The 17,221-nt window shown below is 35.5% G+C and overlaps 1 protein-coding gene across 2 annotated transcripts; it reads right to left on the bottom strand.

Moving 5' to 3' along the window:
• Nucleotides 1-6,451: 6,451 nt before the first annotated feature.
• Nucleotides 6,452-16,902, bottom strand: LOC128242622 (uncharacterized). 2 transcript variants are annotated; one of them, XM_052959842.1, is made up of 4 exons: nucleotides 16,678-16,902; nucleotides 16,357-16,475; nucleotides 15,320-15,404; nucleotides 6,452-9,110 (listed from the first exon to the last, which is right to left on the bottom strand). In XM_052959842.1, exons 2-4 carry the CDS (start codon nucleotides 16,465-16,467, stop codon nucleotides 7,324-7,326), a joined length of 1,983 nt encoding a protein of 660 aa, XP_052815802.1. In that variant the 5' UTR covers nucleotides 16,468-16,475; nucleotides 16,678-16,902; the 3' UTR covers nucleotides 6,452-7,323. The 2 variants fall into 2 exon arrangements, with proteins under 2 accessions (XP_052815802.1, XP_052815801.1); XM_052959841.1 differs by having other exon boundaries at nucleotides 16,357-16,469.
• Between the last annotated feature and the right edge of the window lie 319 nt (nucleotides 16,903-17,221).

Below are 17,221 nucleotides of genomic sequence, written 5' to 3'. Positions count from 1 at the left end.
AAGGTTAGATACCACCATTATATCGATCCTTAAAGGCGGAACGGAGATTCAATCGACGCACGTCGGAATAACCGAATCCCTTGCGCATTGATACGGGGTGGTTTTTTCGAAGCATGTTTCTTCCACCTGTTTGGGCACTTTTTTCGAATACAAGTAAAGACAGGGCTTTCGGATCGACAATTAGATGTCTAGTTTAGGTTGTATACAATATATGGCACGGGAACAGTTAATTACATTGGGGTCGTGCTAAACTGCTGACCGATTAGCTGACCATATAGGAATAGAAGAGATTTGATGACGAATTGCTGACCATATAAACAAAGAAGGATTTTTATTTTTTAAGTTTTTCTGTTTGTTATGTTTGTTTTCAGTGTTTTAAATGTTTTAATGTTATATGAAATAATTAATTGAATTGACGAATATTCTTTTTTGTTATTCCAAGAGCGTTTCGTTGCAGATAGATGTCTTTTTATCAGTAGACAAATCTTTCTCTTCTGCTAACTTTAATGACCTTAAAAAAAAAATCTTATGAAAAAGTGCCTGATTTGCAAGTTTAATAAATTGGAAAGTATGAGATAATTTTACTTCGATAATTGATTGGTCTTGGATGTTTAGGGTAACAGTTTATACAAGCCAATCAAAACTCGAAATTCAAAACTCTGAAGAGCATAGGTAAAAGCAATCTCAGATATTAACTAGAAAATAAATGGCTTTCACGGAGTCAAGCAGACAGATAAATGGACAATGCAGTATCACTCTACCTCTTCTGAGTATGCAACCATTCACATGTCTAATGAATTACCTCTTTTCCTCAATTACCACATCTGCAGTGTCTTGGGGAAATATCATGTCCTTTGTAATGCTCTGACCCGGGTTCACATGGACTCTATTTTCTGAAGGTAAGATTAATAAACTGTCATAAAAAAGGCCGGGCTCATTTCAAGAAGAAGCATTGAAACCAGACCTGTCACAGGAATAGGCGAAACTCCCAGTGCAACAAAGGGCCTTGTTAGATGATGAATCTTTTTATAATATGCAGTTATTTAGAATCAAATCGTATTATGCATTACATTGTAGTTTGGTCTTCAAGTTCTACCTTGACATTTAACCGGATACCATACTCAGTTGATCTCCTGATTTTTTTCTTCCAGCTCTTCAAATATATCCCGATCAGAAAGCACACGATTGTTTTTCTCTCGTATCTCCTACTATCAATTTGTGAAAACATTCGGTGAAAACCGGTGCGGGGTGATACAGGAACCCACGTGAAATCCACTCAAAACGTGAAATCCAATCAGAACTCATTTGTTTTAATTAATAATTATTACTTTTTGTATACATATTGGAAAGTGCCTCATGAAGGGTTTATATTTCAAATTTATTGAAATTGGTCAAAAAATAAAGAAGTTAGAGAAATTTTTCATTTTTTTTTCGAAAATAGATCGGAAATCGAGGTGAAATCCAGATTTCGAGAAGTGAAATCCACTCATAACTCATTAATGTTAATAAATAATTTTGTGTTTTTGTATACTTATTAGAAAGTGCCTCATAAAGGGTTAATACTTCAAATTTTATTAAAATTGGTCAAAAAATGAAGAAGTAAGAGCAATTTTTCGAAAATAGATCGGAAATCGAGGTGAAATCCAGTTTCAGAGAAGTGAAATCCACTCATAACTTATTAATTTTAATGAATATTTTTTCCTTTTTTGTAAATTTAGTAGAAAGTGCCTCATAAAAGGTTAATATTTCGAATTTTATTGAAATTGGTCAAAAAATGAAGAAATTAGAGCATTTTTTCTTTTTTTCGAAAATATATCGGAAATCGAGGTGAAATCCAGATTTCGAGAAGTGAAATCCACGCAGAACTAATTCATTTTAATTAATTAATTTTCTTTTTTGTATACATATTAGAAAGTGCATCATGAAGGGGTTATATTTTAAATTTTATTGAAATTTGTCAAAAAAATAAGAAGTTATAGAATTTTTTCGAAAAATGATCGGATTTCGAAGTGAAATCCACTTTTTGAGACATGATATCCACTTATAACTCATTTAAATTTAAAATTGTTTTCGAAACAACTTCATCTATAACAAAAATTGGATAGTTTCGTTCTTCAAAATAGGTTTTTAGTTTATCACATTCCTCCTGGAAACGGTCAACACTTTATGTTATTCTTCTATAGCGTTTAGCCTGGCTGTAGGGGATGCCGACATTACACTTTTTGGGATGACACGAAGAGTATTCTATGTATTGGTGGCAATTCGTTGATTTTTCAAAAACGTTTGTTTCCAAACCACCCTTTAAGGTACATGACCACGTTCCTCCGAAAAATATGAATGTCGGCCGATTTTAATGAAATTTGGAACAAACAATCGTCAATGACTGTACTTGAACGAGGTGTATTTATTTTGATTAAAAATCCCGTTGTTTGTTGATTTACAGCGCCACCTAGCGGACACGTGCTATTTGGCGCAAACGTTGATAAAACCGTAAAAAATATTCAATTGTACGGCTTGTTTTAATAAAAAAAATCGGAATATAATTTATTGTATGCTGAATAAATAATCCTATAATCTTAGTACTAGTACTTAAGTTTTTTATTATTAATTTTAAGTTTTATGGCGAAAAGCCTTATATAAAGAATCGTCAAAAACAGATACCCATCGATGAATGTGACGTATTTATTTCGAAAACGAACTCGGGTAGGGTATGTTTTTATTATTTCATAGGAAATGGAATAGAATAATTGATATAATTATATAAAAAAATAAAAATTTGACGGTGAGGTAAATTGCTGAAAGATATAAGTAGCATAAGAAAATTGATAGAGTTAGCGTGATTTCTACGCCACAGTCAACGTCAATATAAAACACGTCAAGTTAGTGACGCCATGGGTTTGTTTGATGCATGAGAATAGTTATGGAGTGAAACGTTATATTCGTCCATAAATGATGGTATCTGTATCTTTTTATTGTTTAATCTAATATTTGCCAGTATCAGAACTAAGTGGAATATCAGAAAATAGTAAGAAAAATAGTCTACAGAATTGAAACAATCTTCAATTGAAAAGAATTGAAGAATCCAGTGCTTTATTGTAGTGTCAAATTTCGCAAGGAATATAAATTGACAACAAATGCCATTGTAACCACAACACAATGGTAAACGGACTTTATTTCAATCCAAACTCCAAACATGAAATTTAAAAAAGTCTTTGTCAACAGACTTTTATCGTTTATATCACAACCTATAAAAGCTCAGGGATTTATCCCTGATATATATATATATATATATATATATATATATATATATATATATATATATATATATATATATATATATATATATATAGTATTCTAGGTAAATACGAACTCACATCATACTTAACAGAATTTTCTAAGTCTTCCGTGTTTCCAAACAAATTCGTTTGGAAAAGAATTTTCAAATCAGCCATTGATGAACATGTGACAAAATCGTGGAAAAGTAGAGTACACGATGACGAAAACCTCATACTATTCTCCCTTTTTCACTCCAATTATGAATTTTGTCTGATATGGCGATTTCTAAAAAGCTCCTCAGTCTATAAAAAAGCAACGTTTCTCAATGTTCGGTTTATTATGCAAATTATTTGCAAGGAAGTACATCATTACATGCTATCATTGTAATGCAGTAACAAATGAAATTGTTCTGCATAAGGTGTTCTTTTGTCCATACATTGTATTTTGAAAATGAACGATGCCGGCTATGGTCCAAACTTATAAACCTCTTAGGTGAAGAACAATTTAGACGCTTGATTTTATTAAATCTGAACCATCAACTTGTTGAGATGTTAAGAGGATTCACCGATCTCGATATCACTGATGAATGTCGAATCCAGTGCTTTATTGTAGTGTCAAATTTCGCAAGGAATATAAATTGACAACAAATGCCATTGTAACCACAACACAATGGTAAACGGACTTTATTTCAATCAAACGATAAGCGTCAGTTCCTGTCAAATGACAGAGCCAATGTATTGTTTGTGTATATTGTAAATAACCTTATGCTTTATATGTGTCCATAACGTTTGTGTGTTTGTTTGTTTTTTGTTGTTATTTTTCTATGTCTATACTTTGTATTGTATTGTATATATTTGTGTATGTGTATATAAACTATACTTCTCTTCACATTTGGAGGATAAACAGAATAAACTAAACTAAACTGTTAGTGATTCGCATCCCGATACTCTAGGTCGGCCAGGGTATCCCAGCGCAGAAGCATTATTGACATCTTTGTGAATCTTCGGCAGGACGTAGAAAGCAGGTACTCTATTGTTAGTACACGGGAGTAATTTGCTTTTAATTTTTTCACTGATGTTATTGATTTTTGACACTTCGTGCATAATTACCTTGGTGAACTGTTCTTGTGAGTTGTTTGAAAGTTTACAATAATGTTACAGTATATCTTTTTAAAGTTGTCTGTCTACTTCATTCATATAATCTGTCCGATTTACGACAGTATAATGACAATAGTGGCACTCTTGTCTGCCTTTTTTACTATGATATTTTTATCTTCTCGGAGATCTTTCAATGCCGAAATTTCTTCAGGTGATAATTATTTGACTGATAGTTTATATTTTTTGGTTAGAAGCAAAAGTTCATTTGTAATTGCATCAATATAAAAATCTAAGGTAGTATCTCGACCTGAATGAGGAATGAATGTATAATTATTTTGTTTCGTATTTTCCCATTTTTCAGTAGTATTCTCATAATCTGTTGAGAGCTCACTATCCTCTCGATTTCCGAAAAATTCTTTAAGCCTGTGTCTCCTCGTAAATTCAAATATGTCTAGTTTAAATTGCATTTGACTATGGGGTTTCGGAGTTACACAGTATTTCAAACCTTTTCCAAGTAAGCGGTAGTGGTTGTTATTTAAAATCTTATTTTATAGGTTTAAAACAGTTTTTTTACCCCTTTCAATTTCTTTATTTAGTTTCTTGTGGGGGTTTTTCCATTTCCATTTCCCATTATTTTTATATTTTATTCATGTCGGAATATAGCTCATTGAGATAATGTTTCTTGTAAGCATATACCCGACTTTAAATAACGATTATCGTATTTTGTATCTTGTATGACAAGAAGTAATTTCATTCTAATAGTGATGTCAAACAATTCCTTGAAACATCGCCCTTTATAATTAAGCATATACTTTTATAGTTCTTCGCTGTAACTTCTTAATTACTTGCATTATATACATATTGACAAGTATCGAAACTGATCAACTGTAGTAGGGTCATATTTCAACATTTAAACTGACAACTACAGTCGTTTCTTTCATGCTTTTCGGTCATATATCGAGTTTTATCAGTAAAATAACTACAGTGTAAAGTGTAAATTTCACTGCAAACTTAAGGAGTTAACATATCATCTTTAAGAACTACTTTTAAAATTAAGTGTCGGTACTTGATCAAAACTAAACACACCTATTTTAAACTAGAAAATGTTGCCCAAATAATTTGTTCGGAATACACATTATTATTGTATGTAGACTTTTATTTGACGGTTTATACGGGTTTAATGGTCTTAATCTTTTTTACCAATAAATACCTTATACTAGTATAAGGATTGTGAACCCAGGGTCCTGGTTCGATCCCGCGCCTCCCCATTTAAATATATTCCACGAGGAGCGTTAAATACTGTATACTGATGCACGTTACCAGTGTAGGCTTTACCAAAGTTACTTCCTGTCATCCTGCACTATGCTCCGCAACCTAAACAGACTGATTCTGTGTCCGACTTTCATGGAATGTCCGGTGGTCTGCCGTCGTAAAATAGACATACACGCGCGCACAAACACGTTTATCACAAACCTACCGTTTGAAGACTGTGGGTTCGAGTGCCAGTAGCGACCTGGCTCTTCGTGTATATGAGAGAGGTTGCATTGTCTTACGAAGGATCAAAGCCTTGTAATTCTTGGTTCGTTTCAAACAGTACAAAGTCAAAGATTTATCTATCGATCATGGTCAAACGTCAGCGTCATTTTAAACAATTCTGCATTATGGTCGGGTGGATTGTGTGAATATCCTTAAAGCGCTAAATGCATTGAATTCGAAAAAGCATAGTAAGTCGTTAATTTTGTCACTAAGCATTCATGTACACGATTCTCAGTTTTGCAAGATAACTTTTTGCAGATACAAATAATTCAACTGCTGACAAAACAGATTTGCAAACACTGTCACATTTATTGTGAGTGTTCATAATGATGACTTTGTATTCTCCCTGAGTACTTTTGAAACTAAGTTTAATGCAGCGCGAACGCAAAGCGTTCCATGATGCAAGGTGGGAAAAAACCTAACGCGAGATATTTGTACTATAGTTAGCACATTTAATTTGCTTTGGGTGTGCTTTGGGTTTACAACTAACTAACAATCTGTATTTGAAAGTCAAATTTTAAATTGTTCCAGTATAACTCACGAATTGCGAAATAATAATAATAATAATAATTATAATAATATGTGGATAAGAATATTTTATTTATATGTAATAAACGGTAAAATTATAAATATGTGTATTTTTAGGGTAGTCAAAATAATTAAATTCAGTTTTCTTTATTTTAAAGCTGTTTCAAAATATTGATGTTAGTCATGAAATACGTTAAAATGTGTTATGTTACTTTTCCTTCTTTCAATGTTAGTTTGTGTGTACACAAAAACCTAGCCACATATCACTGTTGTTAATAGCGTGTTTATTCCTAAAACAGCATATCACGTGATGTTCTGAGTGTACTTATACAATATTAAACTGTAAATTTTGCAAATAGTCTTAAAAAAGAGTAATTAAACCTGCTTAAATGAATAAAAAAATCTTCAGAATGACGCCTATCTACTTTTTTCATAAACGTAATGCATGAGAATCCATTAAATATTTGGTCTGATTGCCAACCCAACTTCTAAACATTTAACACAGATCTACTTAATCATTTATATTTCAACTTTGAGTCTTAATTCTGACACATCGCAACTGTAGATTATAATACGTATTCTCATTATTAGTTGCTATATTTTATAAATGGTGCTGAACACGCCATATTGGTTGCAATTGTCATTTAACTATATGTTGAACATTTTCAAATGATTTAAACATTCACTTTCATCATGGTCCATTGGCATACAAATCAAGCGCAGCAAAATTGCACACGGATATCTTAGAATCGCTTCGAAGTTGTTGCTATAACTAATCTCTCAGTTACATCCATATAATTGCGAGTATCATCAAAACCCGATAGTTGCATGTGTTCCTATATTTCTGAAAATTACATACATTGTGTACATGTAGCACTCTGCAAGCTTAATCTGAACTGTAATAATAATAATCATCATTGTCATAAAAATAGTTTCTGGGATAGCCTCCAACGACAACGTCATCATCAGAATCGTCATCATCAGTGCTCCAATCTCGGCTTCTGCTTTTCTCAGCATTGCGTCTTGTGTTGCGTCTTCCCTCTTTGATGCGGACACAGTGCGGACACTCCACGTGGCATTTCAGTTTTGAGCGGGGAATCGCTATTCCTTGCACTCCGCTAACTATGGAATCATCTATAGAATTACCCGGAAGGGGGATTTGTTTCCATTCGGCATCGTTTGGATTTTTCCTTCCTAACTCATCAAAAGTGTAATCCAAATGCACCTCGCTCTGTTTTCCATAAACTCTTCTAAAACGAAGCCACCTGTTTCCAGTTATTGCAAATTTATCAAACGAACGGGAACCGTCGTCGCAGATAACTGTCTCATAAACTCTCAATTTCCTTTCAATGAGAGGACCTTTACTTGAACTTATATACATAATCTTCTTTCTATTGTATATAGCGAATCCGTCCTTGTAAGGACTTACCTCGTCATTATAACTTATTTTCAGTTCCATCTTTTTCATCGTACAGGAAATTTCGTCATAAATGCAAAAGTAATTGTCATTTTCGGAAAAAAGTGCTAATAATTTTGCATCATTTACCACAACTTTCACTCCAAAACTAATGTTCAATGAAAACAGTGGTGTCAACATTGTTTGCTCACCATCTTCGCTGAGTGCTCCCGAAAAGAGGGTAGATTTTCGAACTGAGTATGTGTGTACTCCTGCTACCATACCGAGACAATCCATCATCGTAATAGGACCACCAAACATTGACATCAGACGCAATCGTTGCTCATTCGCGATTTTCATGCGGACTTGTTCCTCTTCCTTTCTCGTAAATTTCACTGAATGAACAGAGACTACATAACAATGTTTTCCAGATATAAAGATATCATCGATTTTTTGTGAAATTTCATCATGACAATTAGTGAGAAGGAGGGAAGTGCAGGAGAACTGGTCGGCTGTAAAATCATGAAGACGTATTGTACATTTGTTATATGAGGATTCCACAAGACAAAGAGTTGATTCATTGATTGTTGACGGAAACACTTTGTCGAACATTCTGTCAGCACTCGTTTCTATTCTGAACCATCTTTCCCTCCCAAGATCAAACAGCCAGAACTCGCCACAAACATGTGCTTTTTGAGTGACTAATACATTTTGCATTGTTTCTGTATTCTCATTGCCAGATACGGTTTCAAATAGACTTCGGAACGCTTCAAAGTTTTGGTCCTCTTTCGCCCTTTCTTTCATTGAGGAATTTACGTTTGTCAGTTCTATGTAGGAAAGTATGTCACCTAGCTTTGTTTTTCTATGTTCGGGGAAGTACTCTACCCACTTCATCAGGAATCCTAATGTTATATCCGCCGTGAGAAAAGACAGGGTTTCATCGGAAACTATAGTTACAAGTGTATCAGCCGTGATTGTCAGTAACTGATTGCCTTCTAACAATTCTATCAAATGCTGCCTTATGTATTCGGTCAAAGTGGCCATTTCAAAATCAAAAAGGCTTGTGAGGTGGAGCAATTTCTCTACGTTTTCTTCACTTACATTGGTCTCTTTTATCCATTTTACACATAGCGCTTTCAGGTTTGGAATCAACAGAAACTCGGCAAGATGGATCACCCCGGATACATTTTCCATAGTCAACTTGGGAGACTTTCCATACAAGAACATAATCGCCATATCGATGGATTCAGGCGACCCAAGATTCAGCTCCAAAACCCCTGAAACACAATAATACTTGTTGTACAATACAAACTAGGGGGACAAGTCCAGTAACCAAACATTAAACGACAACTTTGTTTAAAGGTTCAAGGTCAAAGCCCAACAGACATTGAACGAGAGACACATTATTTCAAAACACAGATAAACCAAGTTGTATGAAACGGTTTTATCACTCACTGAATTCCTGTCTGAGCGTTTGAACTTAAGTATTCAACATGTACATGAACATTGATGTAATACTAATAATAGAGCAATGAACTGAACAATGTAGGAGCCTAATTGTTGTGGTAAGTTATAATTCGATACGTAATACAAAATGAAGATATAAATAAAATACATAGAAAATATTAAATGAACGAGTATTCCTTCATTCAGAACGACATGTATCTAACACTTTTTCAAAAATGACTTCATCAGGGCCTGGGTTACTGACTCACTATAAGCTAATGAGGTAGACAAGTGGGTGGAGCATGGAGCTTTGCAAAAGGTACCTGAGTAGTTGCCGGAATAGACTGGAGAAATAACTAGAGAAATACTGAACATTTTCAAATGGAATTTCACATAAAGAAATTAAGCTCCTGTTTCTAAAATAATTGTGATTATCAACGCTGTTTAGTGAAAAATCGCAGATTGGTACTCGCTCATGTTTCAATGTAAAAGCCCTTTTTGTGTATGACGAAATTGAATGTGGCAAATAATTAGGAGTGTTAAAACTAAGGTAACAGAAGCTGGAACCCTTCAGCAAATGTTGATATTTTCATATAACTTTTATGCCGTACCTTTTCTCTAAAATTCAGTCTGTTATTTGCATTTCATTTTTCGAAATTATTTTTAATTCATTAACTTTGTTTTTGCGTAATATTGTCTATGACACTTCCTAATTTATTTCCAAAAAGCCTCTTAATTTTATGATTGACACTTCTTACATTTGTGACTCTAACGTATGTTACTTTGCTCTATGATAATTCAGTAAACAAAATTATTATGTCATTGTTTTGCTTGAAGGCAAAGAATTTCCCTTTAAATTGTTGATGGTCACTTCTCTCATCTTAAGCTCTCACATCTGTCGAAACTCTTACTGTAATTTAATTTTAGGACTGTGTAAAGACAAACATAGTTCTTGTTAAAAAAAGATATAAGTTGTAAGATATACATGTGAGTAAGTAATAATAAGCTTTAGAATACTTTGTATTACTTTGTGAAACAGTGTGGAGGACATTTAATTTTATCTTTAGCTCCAAATGAAACTTTGTGATATATACTTTGTGTGAACAAACATTAACTCCGAAACAAGCAACAACTTTGTGACGGCCTAAGAAACTTTATTTAGATAAATCGAATGAAAATATAATTCACTAACATAAACTTGTCACTATTAAAAGATTGTTGTTGACTTCGGAATAAAATTAGGAAAACACAATGGCGCTGCACGTTCCACTGTATCCCAACTACTTATTCTAGCGCACCGGATAGGAATTTCCGGTGAATTCAGCCGTACTGGAAAACTCTTTCTCCCACCTCAGATAAGTAGATCCATTAATTTAACCATGCTAGAAATTCTTATCTTGCCCGTATGGAACTTCTGTTTAATGGTCGCCACATTATAATTACCTCCCTTGTTGAAGACTGTCGTCTGTAGCGCATCACGGAAACCTTGTCTTGTGGCAATATTTAGAACGCTAGTTAATTATTTCTCGCTTCAAATGTCACCAGAAAACAATTTTCACGCACCTTTCAAGAATTAATGCTTCACTCTTCTTAGAACTATTTTAAGACCGATCAGACCATTTACATGACAACCACGGATTATCGCATATCCGTACGCAATTATTTTCACTAAGCACAAAAGAGTTCCAGCCAAAAAATACATTTTTACTTAATTTTGTTTAACTGAGGTGGGAGAAAAAGCATCTACCATAGTCGCTCGTGTAAGATAGGTTCATCCCGACCCTCGCGCAGGGTGTTTTGCGGAAACTCGGTAAACTTCGTTTCCGCAAAACACCCTACGCTCGGGTCGGAATGAACCTATCTTACACGAGCGGCCATGGAAGATACTTATAATCTTCCAACCCATGCTAGATGAATAACGCGCTGTGACGCAAAATATTTTATTTCTTTTATCATACACTTTATGAGAATAATTATGATATTTAAAAAAATCCATAAACATTATCTTTACAAAAATATAGCTCCAAAACCAAAGAAAATAAAGCGTTTTTCTATGTTGTTTTTTCACAAGAAAGTCATAAAAGGTATGGTAGTAAAAAATTATCAATCATGTGTGTCCGCTCCGTATAAAAAATACGAACCCGGGTGCGCTGCGTTGCCGGTAACTCGACAAGCCTCGTTTACCTGGCAACGCAGATGCACTCGTGACGGTTATTTATATCCGGACTGGAAACACATGACAGATATTATCAGTGCGGCGGACATTCAGCGCCCGAAACGCAATGCGGTTTTGCGAATGCGGGACTCATGACACCGAGCCCCCGCCACGCCGCATTAAATAAGCGTCAACGTCTTTTTGTTGCGTAATTGGTTGATTTACATTATCACATGATTTATCATATTTATTAACATGTCAAAATATCAGTTGCTTTAATGAAAGTTCTGATGGTCTAGTGGATCAGGTGTTGTTAACAATGACATTGATTTTTAGCAAAAAGTAAAATCTTTTTGACTTGACCGTCGTGGGTTCGCACCCCACTAAAACCAACATACTTGTTTATACTATAACTGTATTTTCTCTGCAATTCCGATATGATTGAGTAAAATAAGGATGAAACAAGAGATGTTTGTCAAACATTATGCCCCCTGAGCGCCAAGTTGCCAGAAATATTTGGACAATTGAATGAAATATGCATGGACTGAAATGACAGCTGATTTGTCATTGGATGCATATGAGGCAGGTCATCTACTGGTCATACCTAATCTTCATGTCAAGTTTGATGACCATAGGTCCGGGAATTGTTGAGTTATCACTCGGACAAGCTTTGGTCTTCCAACAGACCGACCGACATGTGCAAAGCAATTATATAACCCCTCTGCTTCGAAGGGGGGCATAATTAAACTAGATGTTCACTGAAAACTGATACTTCAACTCATGCATTTAGTGACATATAAATTTCTACTGTCTACTATATAAGAAAATAAAATATGGACAATCAGAAAACCTTTTTTCAGCTTACAGTCACACTGACCTTGACCTTTGACCCACTGACCTCAAAATCAATAGGGTTCATCTGCTGGTCATGACCAATAAGCCTACCTAGTATGAGGTCCCTGGGTCAAAGCGTTCTCAAGTTATTGATCGGAAACCGTTTTTCATGTTAAGGTCACACTGACCTTGACCTTTGACCCACTGACCTCAAAATCAATAGGGTTCATCTGCTGGTCATGACCAATACACCTACCAAGTATGAGGTTCCTGGGTCAAAGCGTTCTCAAGTTATTGATCGGAAACCGTTTTTCATGTAAAGGTCACACTGACCTTGACCTTTGACCCACTGACCTCAAAATCAATAGGGTTCATCTGCTGGTGATGACCAATACACATACCAAGTATGAGGTTCCTGGGTCAAAGCGTTCTCAAGTTATTGATCGGAAACCGTTTTTCATGTAAAGGTCACACTGACCTTGACCTTTGACCCACTGACCTCAAAATCAATAGGGTTCATCTGCTGGTGATGACCAATACACATACCAAGTATGAGGTCCCTCGGTGAAAGCGTTCTCAAGTTATTGATCGGAAACCATTTGGTATTCCGACCGACCGACCGACAGACAGACAGACCGACCGACCGACCGACCGACCGACATGTGCAAAACAATATACCCCACTTTTTTCAAAAGGGGGCATAATAAGTGTTCTCAGATACATAAATGGAAAATCGTTTTGTATATGTATACACTCAGTCAAAAAAAGAAACGATACCTAGAAACTTTTACACTTTATTTCTTCTCTCTGTGACACTTTTCTGAAATATTTATTAAATTTAATGTTTAACAACCATTTAAATAGAATTTTATAACATTAGTAGAAAACTATCAATACCGGCAGATTATTTACTGATGTAACGACGATCATGCGAAAACTCTATTCACAAGTAATCAGTACATGTGTCTGGTATGTCGACCATGTGCGTCTCTAACTGCAATACAGCGACATCGCATTGAGCGAATCAGGGTCTTAATCGTCTCTTGTGGTATCGCTGCCCACTCTTCCACTCTTCCACTCTTCCACTCTTCGTTCACAAAAAGTGTAAGCTCATTAGCGTTTTGAGGATTACGCCGTCGAACACGGCGTTTCAAGACGTCCCATAAATACTCGATTGGAGACAGGTCAGGTGAGAATGCAGGCCATGGAAGAACTTTGATATTTCTCTCCTGAAGGTAGGTGGTTGAAACTCGAGCGGTGTGGCACATAGCGTTGTCCTGTTGGAACATAGTGATTGGCGTTGATGAATGGTGCAACAACTTTATCAAATATCTCATTTCGATATCGCTGTCCTGTCAGCTTACCTTGCACTTCCACTAAATGGGTTCGATAATGAAAGGATATTCCACCCCACACCATAACGTTAGGCCCCCAAATCGATCTTTCTGACGTAAACATGCGTCAGAAAAACGTTCGTTGCGTCGTCTACAGCAGCGTATGCGTCCATCAGCGTGATCCAAGCAAAACCGTGATTCGTCGCTAAATAATACGGTGTTCCACTATTGTTGAGTCCAACGGTGCTGTTGGTGTACACAATCCCGACGTTTACGTCGCAGTTCTGCTGTAATGCACGGGCCGTGTTGTGGGCGTCTAGCCCTAAGTCCATGTTCGCCAAGCCTATTTCACACCGTTTGAGCACATATCCTGGCATTGGTACGTCCAGGTTTTATACATGCGGTGGTCGTTTCCGGCAAAAATCTGTTACGTAGATTTGACGTCCTTATAAAGCGATATTGCGCATGTGTCGGTACTCGCGGCCTGCCAGATCTATGGAGATCATTTACTGTGCCAAGTGTTCGATAACGACCTGCCAGACGAGATTTTGTCACACGCGACACACCAAAACGTGCAGCGACGTCACCATGACGTGCACCTGCCTGTAGCATACCAATAGCCCGATTACGTCCATCAGTAGACAAACGTGGCATACTTGTTACGAAAGAAACCGGATATTCAATGAGTTTTCTTTAACTGTACTTAAACTCTCACACAAATCATTTGACCACGCTGACTCTAATCTAACCAATCGGCATTCGCTATTTCTTTGCTCCATTTCTCGTATACACGTTGTACCATCATAGCTCCTAAAACACGATTTCATCGAGGCAAAATGGATCAGATACCACTGAATTCGCTTCTTTTCATCCCATTTTAGTTTTTATTCCAGTTTAAAATAGTTTCTCCAGTTTGAATAAAGTTAGTGCTCAACCAAAACATGCCTGTAAAGTATATTTAATGATTATTATTAGACCATGAAAGAAGGTTTCAAAAGAGGTGCCTGATCAATTATAGATTATTTTTCTTGGCCTATGAATACAGTTTCATGCTTAACTGTCCATCAAATGTGATCCATTTTACCTCGAAGAAATCGTGTTTTAGAGATTGTATAGATACTTCTGGTGGTACAACGTGTATATTAGAAATGGTGCAATGAAATAGCGAATGTCGATTGGTTGGATTAGAGAGAACGTGGTCTAAAATACATTTTTGATTTTGTTATTTTTTTATTATTATTTTTTTTTAGTGGGGGGGGGGGGGCTTAAAATATAAAAAAGGTTAAGATAAGCCTTTTGGATATACATACAAAAAAAACTCAAATCATTAAAACATATTGGGACTTTAAGCGTAAGTTATGGGAAGAATGTATCTTACAATAATTGTTTTGACGCGCTGATTACGCCCAAAACAGAATTATGCATATGGACTCGTTTGTTGTTGTAAACTGCGTTTCAATAAATCGCATAGATTCTGCTCGTTACTTAACGGGTGTACACCAGCTTTCTTAAGCAGCGTAAGATTTACAACTAATTGACATCTTATCGAAGCGGGGCCGTAGACATTGTCGCTTTTTATCTTGTCAATTTAAGTAGGGATATAGGATCTCTGATCCAAGTGAACTTAGTGATCAATTTGTCGCTGAATGAAAATGGCTGTGGGACGCAGCCAAATGTCAGAAGCTGCCATTGCAATATTTATAATTACAGTACTTACCGTTGGTCTTTTCATTAAAGTTGTGTCTAATCATAGCCTGGACGAAAGGACTAGCACACAGGACACAGGCGTGGTACCGCTTGTACTACAGTAAAAAAAACATTCCACTATTTTAGAAAAATATATTATATTTTATTTGTTAATAATAATACTGAAGTAGTCTTTATTTTCCGATTTCATGAATTAAATGTTTAAGACTATAGGTGTTAAACGGATTTGAATTACGACTGTTTTGAATTCTATGGTGAGTTCTCAGTATGGTGCATTTCCAGAGGCGTACCTAAAGCGTTTTGAATTATACGCTCAAATATAGGGGAAGATCCAGGACTTGACGTTAAAAGGGGCGTTTGCTAGGGGCGTAACCTTTTGACTTACGCCCCTCCGTCAGAAACGAAATTTATTTGGTTTAAAGTATTGTGTGTATGGGCGGATTAACTTTTAACCAAATTGGCGCATTTTGGGCGTGTAATTTTATCTTTTCATGCTTTATTTAAATAAAATGTAAACTTGAACGCTTTAAGATGGGGGGGGGGGGCGCCGGGTGCTTCCCCCACCCCCTGGAACCACGATAGGGATATGTTAGTGGGAAGTTTACATGTATAAAAGTTATGTCATTAGTAGTTAAGTCTCAAACAGAGTTGGTTGGAGTGTCCTTCCCTTCCTTTTTGAAGATATTTGAATTAAATAACCTTCAGAGAAACCACAGTGAACTTTAAGTAGTTGAACTTTAAATGTATATAAATCCATTTAGCCCTCGATTGTTAATCCTGATTTCAAGACTAGAGCCCTTTCGAGGGAATTGAAGTTAATATGTACACCAGGGTGTGATGGAGTATGCATAGGTACGCCTTTGATTTCGTAAATGAATAGAGAAATGGATACATCTAGGCTACTTGGCTTGTCCTTGTTGTTTTCATTGTAATGTATTCCTGTTAGTAAACCAAGAATTTTTTTATGGAACATTTTATTACTCACCAATTTCAAAGTTTTGGAAATTATATTATGTCAAATTCTACAAATTGTGAAATCCGCCTTACCCAGAGTCCATGTTTGACCACAAGGTCACAAAGGTCACTTTGTTCTTCCACATGTTGCCTTAACAACGCTCTCGTGGAAGCTGGTTTTACTTTCTTCTCGTCATATTCCATGTCTAAAACTCATAACAAATATCGTTTGTAAACATGCTGCGTCTCTATTTTACCTTCTCATTATAATATTAGAATGTTTGAATTTTTCTTATATACATGTGTTGAATAACTTAATGCTTCTATATCCCATCATTACTAACTGAATACATCAGGTTAACGCCAAAACGTGTGACGTTTAAGAATGTAAGTAAAACCCTAAAATGAACTTACCTTCTAGATCATTAGGTCCGACTGTCGAAATGACAATTCACTTCCAAGTGGCTACTTTCGTTTTATATTTTCAAAAAACAGACCTATTGGTCATCGATATATAATCACCACATACGTCAAATGTATTTATAGTGAATATAAGATGATCAATTAATTTACATTTTCAAAAAATATATATATCATATATACATATAACATAATCCAGCAAAGAGCTGCACAAGCTCATGTTTGATTTCACCTGAAATAAAGGGGGACATGTATATACAAATATCGACTTTACGAGTGGATATTACAGAAGTGGTAATTTATACGGAATTTATCTATCGTGTTTTCTAAAATTGATCAAAACGAAACATGCCGAGTTTTTATTATTGATTTTAGGAAACGAGTTTAATAAAATTCACAATGACCACTCATGTTATATATTACTGAAAGTCTATAAGTATATTAAACTTAAACACGAAGTGAGAGCCATCGGGCGTTCAACGACTGCGGGTTATAAATCATGTTTAAGAAAAAAAATATGTTCATGGACGATGTAACC

This window comes from Mya arenaria, chromosome 8, assembly GCF_026914265.1.
Source record: "Mya arenaria isolate MELC-2E11 chromosome 8, ASM2691426v1".
NCBI classification, from domain to species: domain Eukaryota; kingdom Metazoa; phylum Mollusca; class Bivalvia; order Myida; family Myidae; genus Mya; species Mya arenaria.
The sequence above is the reverse complement of the archived record's forward strand: the minus strand, read 5'-3'. Positions and strand labels throughout refer to the sequence as shown.

Bases quoted from the DNA above. Each gene is read 5' to 3' on its own strand.
- LOC128242622 (XM_052959842.1), bottom strand. From the start codon at position 16,467: ATGGAATATGACGAGAAGAAAGTAAAACCAGCTTCCACGAGAGCGTTG. The intron at 15,405-16,356 runs GTAAGGCGGATT...TTTTTACTGTAG, and splicing joins TGGTCAAACATGGACTCTGG to TACAAGCGGTACCACGCCTG. The intron at 9,111-15,319 runs GTAAGTACTGTA...ATTGTGTTTCAG, and splicing joins CTTTAATGAAAAGACCAACG to GGGTTTTGGAGCTGAATCTT.